General features: G+C 36.3%; 1 protein-coding gene and 1 pseudogene across 3 annotated transcripts in view; one reads left to right on the forward strand and one right to left on the reverse strand.

Moving 5' to 3' along the window:
- LOC124613242 (ATP-dependent DNA helicase DDX11) overlaps positions 1 to 17144 on the reverse strand; it is a 166510-nt gene that overhangs the window by 93047 nt on the left and 56319 nt on the right. For all 3 annotated transcript variants that reach the window (XM_047141919.1, XM_047141918.1, XM_047141920.1), the window contains exon 7: positions 6681 to 6833. In XM_047141919.1, coding sequence (XP_046997875.1) covers positions 6681 to 6833 — 153 coding nt within the window. The remainder of the gene's footprint in view (positions 1 to 6680; positions 6834 to 17144) is intronic.
- LOC124614540 lies at positions 14850 to 14967 on the forward strand (annotated as a pseudogene).

Consider the following 17144-nt stretch of genomic DNA (forward strand, 5'->3'; position numbering starts at 1 on the left):
TGTGTTAAGAGTTTGAACAACCACTGAAGTTGCAGCGAAGTCAGGGTCTTGGTCTGGGATGAATATCTCTGATCCAGAAGAATCTTCTTCAACACTTTTATCACTGATGGTTACATCTTTCCTACATTTAACGCAAATCCTGCCACCGCTAGGTATTTGTGGAAATAATTTGGGCATCCATGCTGAGACATTTCTCAGTTGTTTTTTTTCTGTATCTAATAAAATGATTTGACTTCTTCAATGGATTAGAATACTGCGCTCTTACAGCACTGCAATTTTACTTGGTTCCATATTGACACAAAAACCACTTATAAACTCTCCTTCAATTTATATACTTACTTGTAACTGAACTATTAAATATACTAGATACAAACTGGTCAACACAGATTTGGACTAAAACCAGATTTGGACACAGATTTGGACTAAAACCAAAGTGCACAATAATGCTGTAGGCACACTAAGCCTTAGAAGGTAACAGTCTTGTATCCTCTGAACAATGGCTCCCGTCTCTGAATGATTGTACAGACATCAAGCACTGTGCTTGCTTCAACTTGTTCACAGCCTGCTGCATACATGGACAGGTACACAAGCATGCTCAGCCTTCATACAGTGGCTAAAGTCTGTGCTAATGAAATGTGCATTTTTGGACTAGAAGTATTATATCAATAGTCTATTTACAAGTTTTTCACACCTTATTTAAATCTTAGCTATAGGTCCCACACTCAACATTTCATTTTGCCAGTTAATAGACTATTAGTTTAAACTGTAAGAAACTAAGAAAATAAGCAATCAATTATAGAAAATGTTGTTTGATTTTGTTTCAAGAAGGTGATATTTTGATATTTCTAGTACTTTTTTACTTACCTTTCAGTATTTTTTAATGAAATTCCTGTTTGTTAAAGGTCAGTTTGGTCCAACTACGGCTGTTAGTGAAAAACAATAGTCTGGAATAATTCTTTTTAACAATGAACCCATTCATCCCACATTTATATTTTGCCCTGTGATTTACAACAGTATGAAGTAGCTATGGAAATAATTTGAAAATTTTCAAATATGTACTTTTTGTAAAAAAAAAAAAAAAAAAAAAAAAAAAAAAAAAAAAAAAAAAAATTAAATTAAAATATTAAATAGTATATGGAAAAATGTTATTAATTAGAAGCTATGTTTTGTTGTATATCACTTTGGTAAGAGCACGAAAAATGCTGCAAAATGACACCTTTCCCAGGTCTCTATCTCAATTAGGGCAGCTCCAAGGGCAATTTAAAAAAAGTCCGTTCACACATCTTTGGCCAGTTTTTGGAAAGTTTACATGACCATATTTCAGGAATGGTTTGAGGTAAAAAATTGAAATTTGGTATTTTTCTTAGTTTCAGCACCCACTATAAGTATGCCAACTTTCAGCAAAATCTAAGAGGGTGAGGTCAAATTTTTATTTATTATGTTTTCATTTGACATGGAATGACCCAGAATGCAAATGTAATTTAGAAGCGATTATTGTCTGCTGGACTAAGCTGTTTGCTGTGGCATGAGCTACCAAAAACTAATGTGTTCCAAGATCTTTCATTTACAACTTAATAATGTTTCACATATGTTAAACATTAACAGTAGCTATAAAAACAGTTAAGCATATTTCTGCATTAAAAGTTATTCATCAGGTGTGAATTTGTGAATGTGGTGCATGTAGAAAATTGAATGAACTGCAGCTTCACTATCTGTGAGTTGACGTGAATATTGTATTCTTTCAATAACTGTGTACTTGACATTAATGACTATCGTTTGCCTGAAATGTTAGCATCGTATACACACAAACTTTGAGCTATATAGCAGCAGTTGCCTACAACCAGCCTGTACCTAAAGGAAGTCGACCAAGGAATAATATTACCGCCAAGTAGATTATATACCATTCAAGAGGAGACAACAGTTGCAGTTTACCACTGATGGACCTACCACCGTCTGGCTGCCAACAAGGTCACACGTCACATCCCGCGTACAGATAAGCATTGAATAGAGCTCTCTCAGCAAAGATTTGGAAAGTAGTCTCAAATTGTTTTAATGTAATTGCATTTACATGCTTCTTTGAATAAACGTTGCTTTATAGTGACTGGATTCCAAATTTCATGTTGTCTTTGTCTGCCACATTATTACTTTCCTAATGTTACTGTTTGTTAATTTCTTTTCTCTCTTATTTACTTTAATTATCATTGTACATATCTTTTGGGGGATGTGCTTTGACATATGTGTAAAGTGTTTTTGCTGGGTAATTTTACGTATTTAAATGTTGCATTTTGTAAAATGTGCAAGCTGTTACATCTGCCATTAGTTTCCAGGCTCTGACCGATCAGAATCTCACATTGTTGCAAAGTATAAACACAATGGGTGTTTTAAATTTCAGAGCTGTCTAATGACTGTGGCTTATTCTGGCACTGGTCACATGCAGCAATCTCATAGTCGTGGGTGAGCTTCTTGTTTTTGTAGTTGCCTTTGGGCGATTGAACAACTGGTGTGACTATATTTTTCAAAGGTATTCATGGGATTTTTATAATTTATATCCCTTTGGGTTTTGCTTACTAAATCTGTAAATGACCTTTACAGTAACTCCAATTGTAAAACAAGTTCTTCTGGAGAGGAAAGAAAAGCCACAAAACTGTACTTCATTACATTTCCAAGTTAAATATTTAGGAATATTCATAATCAAAATTCACTATCTAAATCTTCAGAGTGGAAGTTTCATTAGATATGGTGTCATTTTGTGGCAAGACAATTCCCCCCCCCCCCTCCCCCAGTGCTGTCTTATTGAAATCTTACAGTCCTTGGCTCTCAATTTCGAAATTTAGTGGTGGCCCATTTATTATGGTTTGTTATGAGTCTACAATATGGCAATCAAAGGGGAAGAGCGTGTAGTGAGATTCCAAGTTTGGGGAAATGAACAAGTGGAAGAAAAGGAAGTGGTAACTGTTATGGAAAATATGGATGAAGGCTTATTTCTTAAATCAGCACTGGGTCTTAAAACAGAAGTAAATGGAAAAGGTGGAACAGTGAGTAAGTTTCAATTGCTGTTAATGAAAATGGAAGAAGTGGGGAAAAAGGTAGAAGCTATTAGAGAATCACAAAAAGAAGTGGGTAAGAAGATAGGAAAGCTAGATAAGACGTTTGAGCAAAAACTGAAGGAATAAAAACAAGAGTAGGAATCTGAGTCAGAAAAGAAATTTTCTGATTATTAAATTTTAAAAAAAATATTAAAATTAAAATTTTGGAAAAGTTGACAATTAAGTTTCAGAGATAGTCAAAGTATTTAAATTTGGGATATCTGTAAGACAAGGAAAATTTGAGATATTACAATTGAAAATTTAGGCTGCTTGGGGGGAATTTGGATTGGGAAGGCAGATGCACCAGATAAATATGAGCTGTTTGAGGATTTTGCTTCAGGATTTCTAGAAAAGAAAAACAAAGCAAAGTCCTTGAATATTATTAAAAAGCATCATGGTATTGTAGGAAACTGGAGTATCAAAGAGTACTATGAAAGGCTGATGAGTAAATTAACATATCTGGATGGCCCATTGAGAGAAAGGGATACTATGGAGGTACTAATGGAGAAGCTGCCTTCTAATAAGAGATGTGTGTTAACAGAATACAATCATACAATTAAAGATTTCCTAAGTCGAGTGAGGGATGTAGACAGGTGGTAAACAAATTCTTCACTTCACAAAAAAAGAAATTCTGAATGTTGTAATGAGACAGGGATCAGACAAACAGAATGAAATAAATAAATGTATGAGGTGCACAAGAAAGTGGTCAAGTGAACTTTTAGGGATAATAATAGAGATCATTCCAAAAGGGAGGGGCCCCAAGTAGAAACGAACTCCCGCAACAGCAATTGCCCATTCTGAAGTAGGTCAAACTTTCGGGCTCACAAATATTACAAGCTGCCTTCATGAAAAAGAAAACAGAATTTGCAGTCATGGTAGCAGTAGTTGTAACCCTAATTTTGGTAGTGGAATGTGTGACATCAGAATCTCTTGATTGAAGATAATATTTCTGAAGTTACTTACGGAAGTATTGTGGAATCATTGGGGTCTTGTATGGAAATGTATTCTCAAATGTGTAATGGTGTCAAGTACATGAGGAGCAGCTAGGTGATGGGGAAGGGAAAAAAGGGAGGTTACAGAGAAAAAGTGATGATAGTAGTAAGGAAGATAATAGTGATAGGAGTTGAAGTAGAGACGAGGAAGAAAACAAGGGGATGTATTTCTTTAACATAATAGTTTGAAGGAGGTATATGAGGTAAAAGGAAGGAAAACTTTTTTAAATTACCCAGGAGATGAATACCAGAAATTCTGTGAATGATAAAATAGATGTAGATGTTGAGAATGAAGTTAATGTTTCTTATCGTTGGCAAAGATGAAGGTCTGGCAATGTGTGAAAATTAGCAATCATTGTATAGAAGAGAAAGGCCTTCTGAAGACACAGTGAAATTACCCAAAGTTTTTTTTAAATTATGTAATGGAAAATGCTGATGAACTGGGAATGCTAGTACCTCAACTAAAAATCAAATACTTCTGAAATTTGAAATTGGGGGCATAAATCTGGTGTGTAATTTTCTTTATTTTTTAGTTCCGGGACTAAGTGTAGGTATCATTCTAGGTCTGGATTAGTAAACAAAATACACAGCAGACATTAATTCTGGGGACAGATTTGTTAATATGGAGAGTGGTGAAGGGTCAAAAAAGGGTGTTAAGCTGCATGAGAGTTTTTCAGTAAAACCTTATCCTACTGTTGGCACAAAGAAACTGAAAGGATGATGGAATGTGTAGTTACAGAAAGAAGTAAGAGAGAATACAACAGCCCTTTGATTGTTGTAAGTAAAAAGGATAGTTGTGTAAAAGTTGTCACAGATGGAAGAATGTTGGACACAATAGTGAGGCAAGAGACTCATCGTCCAGAAAGTATGGAACGACTACAAAGTGAACTATATGACAAGTCTTGATTTAAGAGTTTGTTATTGTCAAGTGCCACTTGCTTAAGAACACTGAAAATATTCAGCTTTTCAGTAATAGGAGATGTTATCAGTATATACTCTTGTCCCATTTTGATTGAAAATTAGTAAATCTGTATTTACATGAGCATTAGACCAAGTTTTAGGACTGGAGCTGAGCCCCAAAATAGCCTTATATGCAGATGGTCTAATTACCACTGAATCTTAGGAAGAACATTGTAACCTGTTGCATGGGGTATTGCATGCTTTAAGAAAAGAGATCACAATCATTAGGCTTAAAAGAACATGAATTCGTTAAGAACGAGAAAATTTTTGAGTTATCTTATCCATGGCTGGCATGGAAGCTAATCCTGAAAAGATAAAGGCAATAATAGAATGTCTGTATCCCAAAAACAGGAAGCAATTTAGGACTTTTTTAGGTTTGTGCAATTTATAGACACTTTATGCCTGGCCAAGTCTTGAATAACACATGTTCAATTAACTTATTAAGCCCTAAAAAAGTTTTTACTTTGACGGACTAATGTAAAGAAGCTGTCAATGAACCTTATGAGGCTCTGAAGAAGGAGAGTATCTTACACCCTCCTGACCACAGCCAGCCATTTTGTTTAAGGATACATTTGAGTTGTATGCCATTGGCCTAGAACTGTTGCAGAACTTTGGGGATGAGGAGAAGGAAGATCATAGAACAATAGCTTTAAAAAGAAAACTGACATTATACATCTTCAATGCCATGGTATAAATTCATTTTTATAATCATTTTCTGTTTGACTGTGTACTGTAATGCTACACATATTTCTTGTTTCTATTTCCGAGCGCGTGACTTTAACCCTCTTTTTTTTCTTTTTTTCTTTTCTTTTTTTCCATTATTAACTGGTTTCTTGAGTATCATTACTCTGTATGAATTTTTTTATGTAATTGTTTTACTGTTATGTTGAATTTCATATTATTCTGTGATGTATTTAATAACTGCTGTTTAATGCTATGAATGCTGTATCTCAAGGTTACAAATTAGTGTATTCAAACACTAATTAGTTTTACAGTCATGTGTTTCATATGCAACAATGACATTTTATCATAAGATGTAACAGGAAACATCTGATGATAACATGGGGGGAGGGTGGGGGCAGCACATGTGAAGATACTGCTTACTGTGAGTGTATTTTTTCTTCTTTTCACTTCATACATATCTTTGCTGGTCCAGATCTCTTGTTCTATAGTGTGAAGTGGAACTGAACATTACTTCTATAATGTTACAAAAGAAATTTTCTATTATCATGTTTATATTCATCTTCTGCGTATGCAATAATTACACATACTTTTTTTGTTTCCAGTTTTTCGTTTATGATTCAGTGCACAGTGATTTCCACCAATTTGTCTTATTTTGATCATTCAAAATGTGATAAAATTATTGTAATTCAACTGCAATGAACAACATGAATTTACACACACACACACACACACACACACACACACACACACACACACACACACACACACACACAGAGAGAGAGAGAGAGAGAGAGAGAGAGAGAGAGAGAGGGGGGGGGGGGAGAAAATGGGGGGGGGGGGGAGGGTGGAGATGGAAGGCTCTTAATATTTCAGGGAAGAAAGTCAAGCAAAAGTCAAGTCTGAACATTCTGAGCTTTAAATGTGATTTCAAATGTTATGCTGCCAAAGGCAAGATTACCTGGTGTCCCGTAACTTCACAGCTATGAATGCTGTTAACACTCTCCAATAGATTGTGTGCTTCATCAATTATCACAATGCTATCTTTCAGTCGTATTCCACTTGCTTCACGTGTTGACTTGTGCAGTAGAGTATTGTAGGGGATAAGGACAACCTGGAAACCAATATCTCATGAATACTACTTTAAACTTGTTTGAAGCAAATATTTTTTTTAAAAAGCCAACTGAAAAAGACATGGTGAAGTGAGACAGCATTTTCCTTTAAAATGTGAAAGGAAAATGCAAGCAAGAAACATTAACAAAACACAAAGAGATGCAGAAAAAATTTGAAGAATCAATTATTGTACATTATAGCCACGACTGCTGACACAGAGAAGTGGAGGCACAATGATAATTTATTGCTTTATAATATATAACATTGTTAATACCACTTTCTTCATTCAAAACGTTAACGCTATGACGCTTTCCAGGCAGAAGTACACAGCTGTAAGACAACACATGGGTATCATGGCAGAGTGTCACATCAGAATAAGAATCTGTGTACAATCTTAAACTATATCACCATGTTGACAAGTACCAAGATCTAGTCTCATGAAAATTCCTATAAGGTTCACTGGATCATACCTTTGTTTGTTTCATAAGTGTACAACAATGTCGGTGACTCAGGCATTACTTATCTTTAATTATTGTTAATAATTTGTCAGTATAGTAACTTTGTTACAATATATAATATTGGAAATGATGTACAATGGTTTGTAAATGTTCTTAGAACTCTTTGCTAGCATCTAAGGAAAACTTCTCACAGCTTGGACGAAACAGACATAGATCCATCATCCTTTACGTTCCATAGAGTCGATCAAGAAGAAGAACCTTCAGGGTTGTGGAACAGACCAAGATACACATTAACGACCACAAGAAAATTATAGAAACTTAATCTGCACACTGTACATGAATAAACTATCACTATACTCCTTAATGCTGTTTGTGCCAAGTCCATTACATTGTAGATAATTCAGTGAACATTATTTAGTGTTGTTCCCTTCAAAGGTAGTACCTACTAAACATGATCCTACTTTATCACTTAAGAGAAAAAACAGCAAAGCTATGAATTCTGATCTACTAGACAATCTCCCAGTTTACCCAGGCTTCACAGCTTGCCTAAAATCCACAACAAAGGCATTCCACTGTGACCGATTATTAATGCTATTGATTCTCCAATCAACAGATTTGCAAAATATCTAACCAAATTATTAGTTGCTGAAAAAATTGCATTAAAATCTCCCAAATGTTCACTGACATAATGAAGTAAATCAGAATTAATCCAGATGAAACTTTGGACTCTTCCTCTTCCTGTGGAAGGTAATTTAAGTTATTAGCAGACCAGCTTCCTCTCAAGACTAGTAAATCATTTTGCCATACTTTGAAGAGTACCTACTTTTTGTATAATGATGAATTTTATATTACTGACAGAATAGCTATAAATTCTCCATTTCTTACATCAGCGGCTAAGTTCACTATGGAGCATTCAAATGACATTAAATTCAGCTCTATCTGTCAATCTTGCTTTTTTCGTTGTGTTTATGACACATACATGATCTGCACACAAGGGATCAAAGTTCATATGTTTGATCTCACTGTTTACCCCAAGTCAAAACATCGTGACTTACACATCCATCCACAAAGCTTTCACCATCCAGCCCAAAAGAGTACCATTTTTATAAACACTGGTACACAGAACTAACTTTGTTTCTGACAAAGACTATGTGGATTCTACCATCAAATATCTGAAGAAGGTAGTCTGGACAAACGGTTATCATGAACAATATATTAATTAACCATGTACTCAACAATATATTAATTCACCATCTCTCAGAAACGAAAACACACATCATCAATCACAATCATCATCACAAAATGTTCAGCCTCCAAAGACATTACAATCAACCAATTTTCTGACCAGCCAAGAAAATTAGAGAGATGCTTTACCCAGTAAAAGGCAGCCTTAGTCTAAATCAACCTGGAATTTACAAACTCCTTGTGAAGGCAGTAGCACTTACATTGATCACTGTATACATACGATTTCAGAACGCTGCACATAGCACAGCCGCCACATTACATACTGCAATTTTGACAAATCTGCTATTGTCGAACACATTCTAAAAAACAAAAAACAATTAAATTTGACAAAATGAAAATAAATATTATCCCCTGCATCTACCTGCAAGGTTTCTGTCATGAAACCACGTGTTCATACCCTTACAGGTGGCTGGAAATGTTGAGTAACAGAGCGAAAGTACAACACACTTTACATTTTTATAACTGGAGTTTCCTCATGGCTGATGACATCAGCTGTGCACTGATCATGACCAGTACTACAATAGTGTTGCAGCAGGGTACTGAATCAGTGCCACAGTAACCACCACTATGTGACACCACCACACCTACAGTAGCACAACAAGATACTGTTTATACGTGTTGATACAGCCACAAGGGAACACGTCATTTGATCAAGCTGCCAGGCCACTGAAACGATCTGGCCCCAGTGCGACCCAAGGTTGCATCAGTTGTTCAGGACCATGCTGCATAGCCGGTGTATCCATATGGCTCCATTCACACATTTGGCTTTTGCTGGGTTGCCATTACCTGTTATACTCAGCTACTTCCACCTGTACACATCAAGCTCCAGTTTGGTGCTTCTATAATTCACCACTTTCCCTAGCGATACCATTGCAAACTACATTGTCGTATGGGGCTGAGCACTGGCCATGGCAGCCAGCTGTTGACGAATTATCGTCTGTTGCACAAGATGTCGCCTGCCTAGCTTTACTGCCTGGAGGGGGACCTCAACTGTATTGTAGCCATTAAAACATTATCACCACTGTCTTTCAGAAGGTCCAGCGTTCAACACCTCTTTATCACTAAGAATGTACTGAATGGCATGTTGTTAATAAAAGAATTTGATACAGTTTGCTGTCATACTGCTGGTAGACCCTGAACTTCACGGCTGGAAATCTAAAATGCTTGGGTTGGGAGATGCCATCCCATCATGATCAACAGCCAAAACAGTTATCCCACCTCCAATAACGTCTTTACAAATCTGATCACTACAGAGCACTCAGCACTGAAAAGTTACAGAGAAGTAAACTCAGATATCTACCATCTACCTGCACCAGCATTGCCAATCATATTCCTTCATCACAGACATCGACAGAAAGCTGTTGTAGTATATGGAAGTTTTGGACTTCATGATATCTCCATCATACAATTTTGTGAACTACATATCAAAGGGGTCAAATACAGGGAGCGAAAGGCTATTTACAATTTGTACAGAAACCAGATGGCAGTTATAAGAGTCGAAGGACATGAAAGTGAAGCAGTGGTTGGGAAGGAAGTGAGACAGGGTTGTAGCCTCTCCCCGATGTTATTCAATCTGTATATTGAGCAAGTAGTAAAGGAAACAAAAGAAAAATTCGGAGTAGGTATTAAAAATCATGGAGAAGAAATAAAAACTTCGAGGTTCGCCAATGACATTGCAATTCTGTCAGAGACAGCAAAGGACTTGGAAGAGCAGTTGAACGGAATGGACAGTGTTTTGAAAGGAGGATATAAGATGAACATCAACAATAGCAAACTGAGGATAATGGAATGTAGTCGAATTAAGTCGGGTGATGCGGAGGGAATTAGATTAGGAAATGAGACACTTAAAGTAGTTTTGCAATTTGGAGAGCAAAATAACTGATGATGGTCGAAGTAGAGAGGATCTAAAATGCAGACTGGCAATGGCAAGGAAACCGTTTCTGAAGAAGAAAAATTTGTTAACATCGAGTATAGACTGAAGTGTTAGAAAGTCGTTTCTGAAAGTATTTGTATGGAGTGTAGCCATGTATGGAAGTGAAACGTGGATGATAGACAGTTTAGACAAGAAGAGAATAGAAGCTTTTGAAATGTGGTGCTATAGAAGAATGCTGAAGATTAGATGAGTAGATCACATAACTAAAGAGGACAGGTATTGAATAGAATTGGGGAGAAGAGGAGTTTGTGGCACAACTTGACAAGAAGACGGGATCGGTTGGTAGGACATGTTCTGAGGCATCAAGGGATCACCAGTTTAGTATTGCAGGGCAGCATGGAGGGTAAAAATCGTAGAGAGAGACCAAGAGAGGAATACAGTAAGCAGATTCAGAAGGATGTAGGTTGCAGTAAGTACTGGGAGATGAAGAAGCTTGCACAGGATAGAGTAGCATGGAGAGCTGCATCAAACCAGTCTCTGGACTGAATACCACAACAACAACAACAACAACATATCAAAGTACCACATGGCCTGACAATAATGACAGAGGAAATCACTGAGAAGTTGAGTACCTAGTGCAGCAAGAAAACTAAGGAACATTTGCCCAGGAAAGCCAGAGCTTCATCTAGTTTAAAAACAGAACAGCAGCATCATAGATAACAACATGTGAAACGAACCAGCATGAGGATTAGATTAGATATACTTTTTGGTTACATAGAACTATAAATAGGGAAACCTCAAGGATGCAGAACAGGTCATAAAAAAAAGACTACATAATACGTATTTACCGAAAAAGGAAAAAGGATTAAAGTAGCTTCCACAGATCCTATGTGAAGTGATCTCATGGATGTGGAATAAGTAAAAAAATCTTTAGCATATTTTCATTTATGAAGTCATAACAAACTTGTCACACAAAAAGCATTCAAAGACAACCATCAGTACAAGTAGCAGCATACAAACAAGATGAACATCAACAAAAGAAGAACAAGGGTAACAGAATGTAATCAAGTTAAATGAGGCAATGCCGATGGCATTCTTTTAGTAAATGAAACACTGATACTTATAGGTGAGTATTGGTGTTTGGGCAGCAAAATAACTGACAATGGACGAAGTAGACAGTATATACAAATGCTAGGAACTGTTTTCTGAAGGTATTTGTCTCGACTGTAGCCTTGTATCAAAGTGAAACGTGAATGATAAAAAATACTGAGATTAAGAGAATAAAAGCTTTTTAAATGTAGGAGTCAGAAAAATGCTGACAGGTAGATCTAATAGCTAATGATGATGTGCTGAACATTCTAAGACATCAAGGAATTATCAATTTCATAATGGTGGGACATGTGCATGTGCATGGGGGGAGAGTGTAATTATTGAGAGAAACCAGACTTCAATAGACTAAGTAGGTTCAAACAGATATCATAAGAAAAGCCGAAAACAACACTAGGATTTTCAACTGCATTCTATAAAAAAAAAAAAAAAACTTAAAAAAAGGTGTCTCGAAATAATGTCAACCCAGCATTTGACTCAGTTTCCTGTAATTATTGGGAGATGAAGAAGCTGGCACAGGATAGAGTAGCATGGAGAGCTGCATCAAACCAGTCTCAGGACTGAAGATCACAACAACAACAACCTGTAATTATAAGTATTGCTTTGATGCTGCATTTCAGTGAAGCAAACAGAAGTTGAGGTAAAGTCAAAGACATGGATAACACGAAACATAAAGAAATCATCAGGAACTCTTATACAGTTTAATAAAGCAGAAAAACAAAATGCACCTTTCTAACCCTATGTGAGAAATGACGGCAATGTATACAGGAAAGTTACAGTAGCTGCAAAAAGTTAGTAAATGACTCAACTATCAAATAAGAAAATAATGAAATGAAATGAAATTATTAACCTTATAAAGTTGTTAATAGTGGACAGAAATATAGTAAAACACAATAAATTCATCACACAATGTGAAGGAAGAATTGTTGAAGATACATGGATTAATAACATATTTAGACTTATGACCACAGCAGTTGAGTCCCATAGTGCTCAGAGCCATTTGAACCATTTTTGAAATAACATATTTAACAAATATTTTGCAAATATAGCACAAAATTAAAAACCAACTAATCAATAGATGATTTAGCACACCAATAGTAAAGCCACTTCAAACAAGGATGATGCACAAGACACACAAAACAATCTCACTATTATTTAGCTTCTGTATTTTAATTCAAAGAGTTACACAGGAAAAGTTTTGAATACCAAATGCAGCACATTATTTTAATGTTTAGAAAGGGAAGAGTTAAAAAAACTGATATAGCTGTGCTTAATTTCTTGACAGAGGTCATGAATGCTATAGAATAAAATGAATTAAATTGTGGCCTGTTTCTAACATGTCTAAAGCCTTTGATCTGATCAATCATGAACTGCTACTTTGGCCTTTAAAGGATTTGTCTGAAAGCTAGCAAAGTTTTTATCCTTTTTTTATGCCCATCAACAACTGAACACTTTTGCTATCAGCAAGGTATGTCAACATGATACCTCTTTTCTCGTGTAAAATCACAGAAGCGCAGGAATAAACGGACACCCATAAAAATTTGTGGAAAGAGTGTGTATATGCAAGGGTGTTCTTGTGTCCACACATTGCCTCATTGCACAAGCAGTCGGCTATGGCCTTTCCTTGCTTTGGAGCTTGCAGGGCATTTATTGTGATGAAAGGCAACAGAAAAAGAAACACAAAAGTGACTCTAGGTAAAAAAGTAGCTAAATAACAGAGGTACAAGAAGTACAAAGAGACAACACAATTTCATTTACAAATTTGAGAAATAGGTCATAGTGAGATTTTAGACTTTACGGAAACTGCAGTGACAAGACTGGCAATAACATTTCATTAACTAGTAACCTGTGACTTAACATACAAGTTTGAACTATTTATTTTGCATTTCAAAACAAAACTAGGGTCTATATTCTGGCAAGAAAAAAAATTCCGGATTTTTGCTGGACTTCCCAGCTAAAAATACACTTTTCCTTGTCAAGTGGCTGTATACTTTCCCTCGCAGCTGTAAAACTTATCAACCCTTCCAAAAGTATAAATACAAATTCCACCAAAAACAGCACATTAGTTTCTGAAGCACTGAAATTAAGATTGCAAAGTGCTTTTGTCAGCCAATCATAGCTCGAGTGGAGTGATATAGTCAGCCAATGGCAACATCACTTAAATAACAAACACACAAACAGGGAAAGTTAATGGCTTAAATTAATATACATGTAGTATAGCTAGAAACAAAGCAAAGCTTTCACATATACATTGGTCCTTTTTGCATATGTTACCCTTTCACAGACATCAAACCCAAATATTAAAATAAAATTTTAAGTAATGACATAAATGGCTGGTCTTCTGGGCCCGAAATTTTCCTAAGTGGCTGGCCCTCAAACTGTTACATTTTGAATTAGACTCAAACACTCTGTGGTTTAAGAAATTCATAGCACATTCTCACACGTAACGTGGCTCTTCTAGCATAAAAGATAATTTACTTTGGAAGTAATGCTTGTCAAACCACCATTCACAATATTTTCCCATGACCTTTTGTAAGTAGGTACGTTTGAACAGCAGTCAGAGAGTGCCAGAAAGTGGGCATTACTGTGCATGCGCAGCTATGATGAAATTGGAAGCCCTTGCTTGGTGTTAGCTCTGTTCATATGCCTTTAGTCAGTCGCATTTCTGTTTGGAATTTCATGGTTTGAGGGGCATCACATGTCTATATGCAGCACTGCAGCATGCTGCCCAGAGGGAACATACAGGTTTACTGTACTTTGGACAATTGTTTTAACATATTCTTTCCAGATAAGGAATGCAAAATAAGAAAGCAGTCCTTGGAATAATATTCATTTCAAAACTAGTCTCTACAACTCAAAGTACCATAATATTTAGTAAAATTTTGCTATGTTGTGACTTTAACATAGACTATTTTATTTGTTCTCTGCAATACTGGTATACAGCATTTCCAATCATGTTTACATCCACACAGCACTGCGAAAAGGTGGTAAGAAGGAATACAAACTTCTTGCAGCAAGAAAAAAGAAAAGAAAAGAAGGTTGTTTGTATATGCCAGAAGTAAGGACAATAAGTTTTTCACGACTTTTTCAAATATTATAAAAAATTAACAATATATCTGTGACGCCGAGGAACACTATAACTGGCAATTTATATTCTACTTTAGGAGTAAATACAAGGCCTTTTGGGGAGTTACAGTGATAAAACACAATGTGCTGCCAGTCTACTGAAGAGTGGCATTCCATACATTCATTCAAGACATTAACAGCACAAATGAAGAAATAATGTCAAGTCTAAAGGAGAAATGAAGAAATAATGTCAAGTCTAAAGGAGGTGGGCAATGGCCTTGCCGCAGTGGATACACCGGTTCCCATGAGATCACCGAAGTTAAGCGCTGTCGGGCGTGGCTGGCACTTGGATGAGTGACCATCCAGACCGCCATGCGCTGTTGCCATTTTTCGGGGTGCACTCAGCCTCGTGAAGCTAATTGAGGAGCTACTTGACAAGAATAGTAGTGGCTCTAGTCACAGAAAACCATCATAATGACCGGGAGAGCGGTGTGCTGACCACAAGCCCCTCCTATCCACATCCTCAACTGAGGTTGACACGGCGGTCGGTTGGTCCCGATGGACCACTTGTGGCCTGAAGACGGAGTGCTGTGCTAAAGGAGGTGCTAGACAAGAGTTGAAACATTTCTTGTGATCAAACAACGTTGTGTTTTCACAGATGGCAGATTGTAAAATTCTGCTAAGTCAGTCAATACATTTGAAAAAGAACATTTTATTTAATACTACTGACCAAATTTGCATTTTTAGCCATTTTCAAGTAAACATTTATGTATGTTTGTACATATATAGCATTAAGAGATCATACATTACACTATAAAAAACACATCAGAATACTCCACGAGTACTGGAATTTTGTAAACCACACTAAAATACATAATTAGGCTTAAAGTGCACATTTGCATGTTCATATTCTCAATAAAGAAAAATTAAGCTTTCCAGTGTGGTATTCGGGATGCCAATTTTCTTGAAGTAACAGTACTGTACTCCTTCTTGTTTGGTTCTTCATTTTGGCATTCTGGTTTATGTGCCACAAGACAAAAAAGTACACTTGAAATTCAGTGTCGAGTTGGAACTAAACAATTGTGTGGAATGAAACATTTTGTTTGAAATAAATTGGCTACCTCTGTGGTAAAGATTAATAAAAGCCAAATTTCTTTAGAAAATCGACAAAAATAAGTTCATTGTTCTGCAAGACAATTAATGCTCGACTGACAATAATGTGGGTATAGAATAAAATAGCAAAACATATTAATAACACATTTTAGTCTTTAGTAATTGTCGTAGCGGCCCCTTACCTGTTAGAGTGCCCGCACAACAGACAAGCAAGGTGGGATGCCGACCTCCCTTCAAGAGCTCATATCAAAAACATCGCCAGTGAATGTATACATCAACAGACTTTCTGCATAAACACGGCACTAATTCATGGAAAGCCGTATGACAGAGGTGCACCAATTGGAACTAATGTAACTAAGTGTAGCACTCTGCAGAATTGGTGTTATGAGCACAACAGCAGAGTTAGACCGGCAGTGTGTACGTACAGCTAGGGCAGCTCTGGCCAATGTCACTCAAAAATACTCCTGAGTAGACACTCGCCATAGTCTTTTGTAAAAATTTGGATCTTGTGTAGTGTTGTTGTTATTTCTTTTCATTGTCTTGTAATTTTTATCTGGCTTTTGCCACCACAAGAATTATTGTGTTTCCTGGTGTTCTCGAGTTTGAAAATTAGTGCAAGCCAGGAAGGCGTTTCAGTTACATAAAATGTGTTCAAACTTGATCTTTAGTTCTTTCCTACCGACCGCAGGGCACTACAGCAGTTACGTGAATGTATTTTAATTCAGCAAAGAGCTCCCAACCACGGAAATTCATTTTGTTTTCATTTGACCTGAGAGCTGTAAATCAAAAGAAAAAAAAAAAGACAAAATCACAAAATGTAGACATGGGTCACATGGTGGCTATATCTCCTATCAGCAGTAGGGCCAAAGTTGTTAATAGATGATATTAAAATGTTATTAAAGCAAACAACAAAGCTAATTACCAACACAAAATATAATGTTCTAGGGCAATGTAAGTGTTAAAAAAAAAAAGCACACACACACACACACACCAGCAAACACAAAGGCACTAGCAATTAGGATAATGAAAGGGGCTGCCAATGGGTAAGCGCACAGGAAACTTTTAAGGAATTTATAATTTTGCCTTTTCAGAATTACAGTTATGTTAAACTGTTTCTTACGGAAAGGCAAGGGCTAGAGGCTGAAAAATTTCAAGATCTGATCAGGATTTGATCCCATAATCTTTCTGTTTCCAACCACGCACTTTACCACTAGACCACCAAGTACCACTATCTGCATCATTTTGTGGAGTGAAAGTGTACAACACCTTCACATCATCACCTGTCAATTCCTCATAAGTTAATTTTAAAGCAATGTTCCATGTTTACTTTTGACAGTTTTGAAATAACTCTCAATGGACAGTACACATTGGCTACATACTTGCAGATTTTGAGGAACTATTTTCAATTGAGAGCAGGTCAAATACTGCCACATTTTAAAACTTTTTGTGT

This window comes from Schistocerca americana, chromosome 4, assembly GCF_021461395.2.
Source record: "Schistocerca americana isolate TAMUIC-IGC-003095 chromosome 4, iqSchAmer2.1, whole genome shotgun sequence".
Lineage (NCBI taxonomy): Eukaryota > Metazoa > Arthropoda > Insecta > Orthoptera > Acrididae > Schistocerca > Schistocerca americana.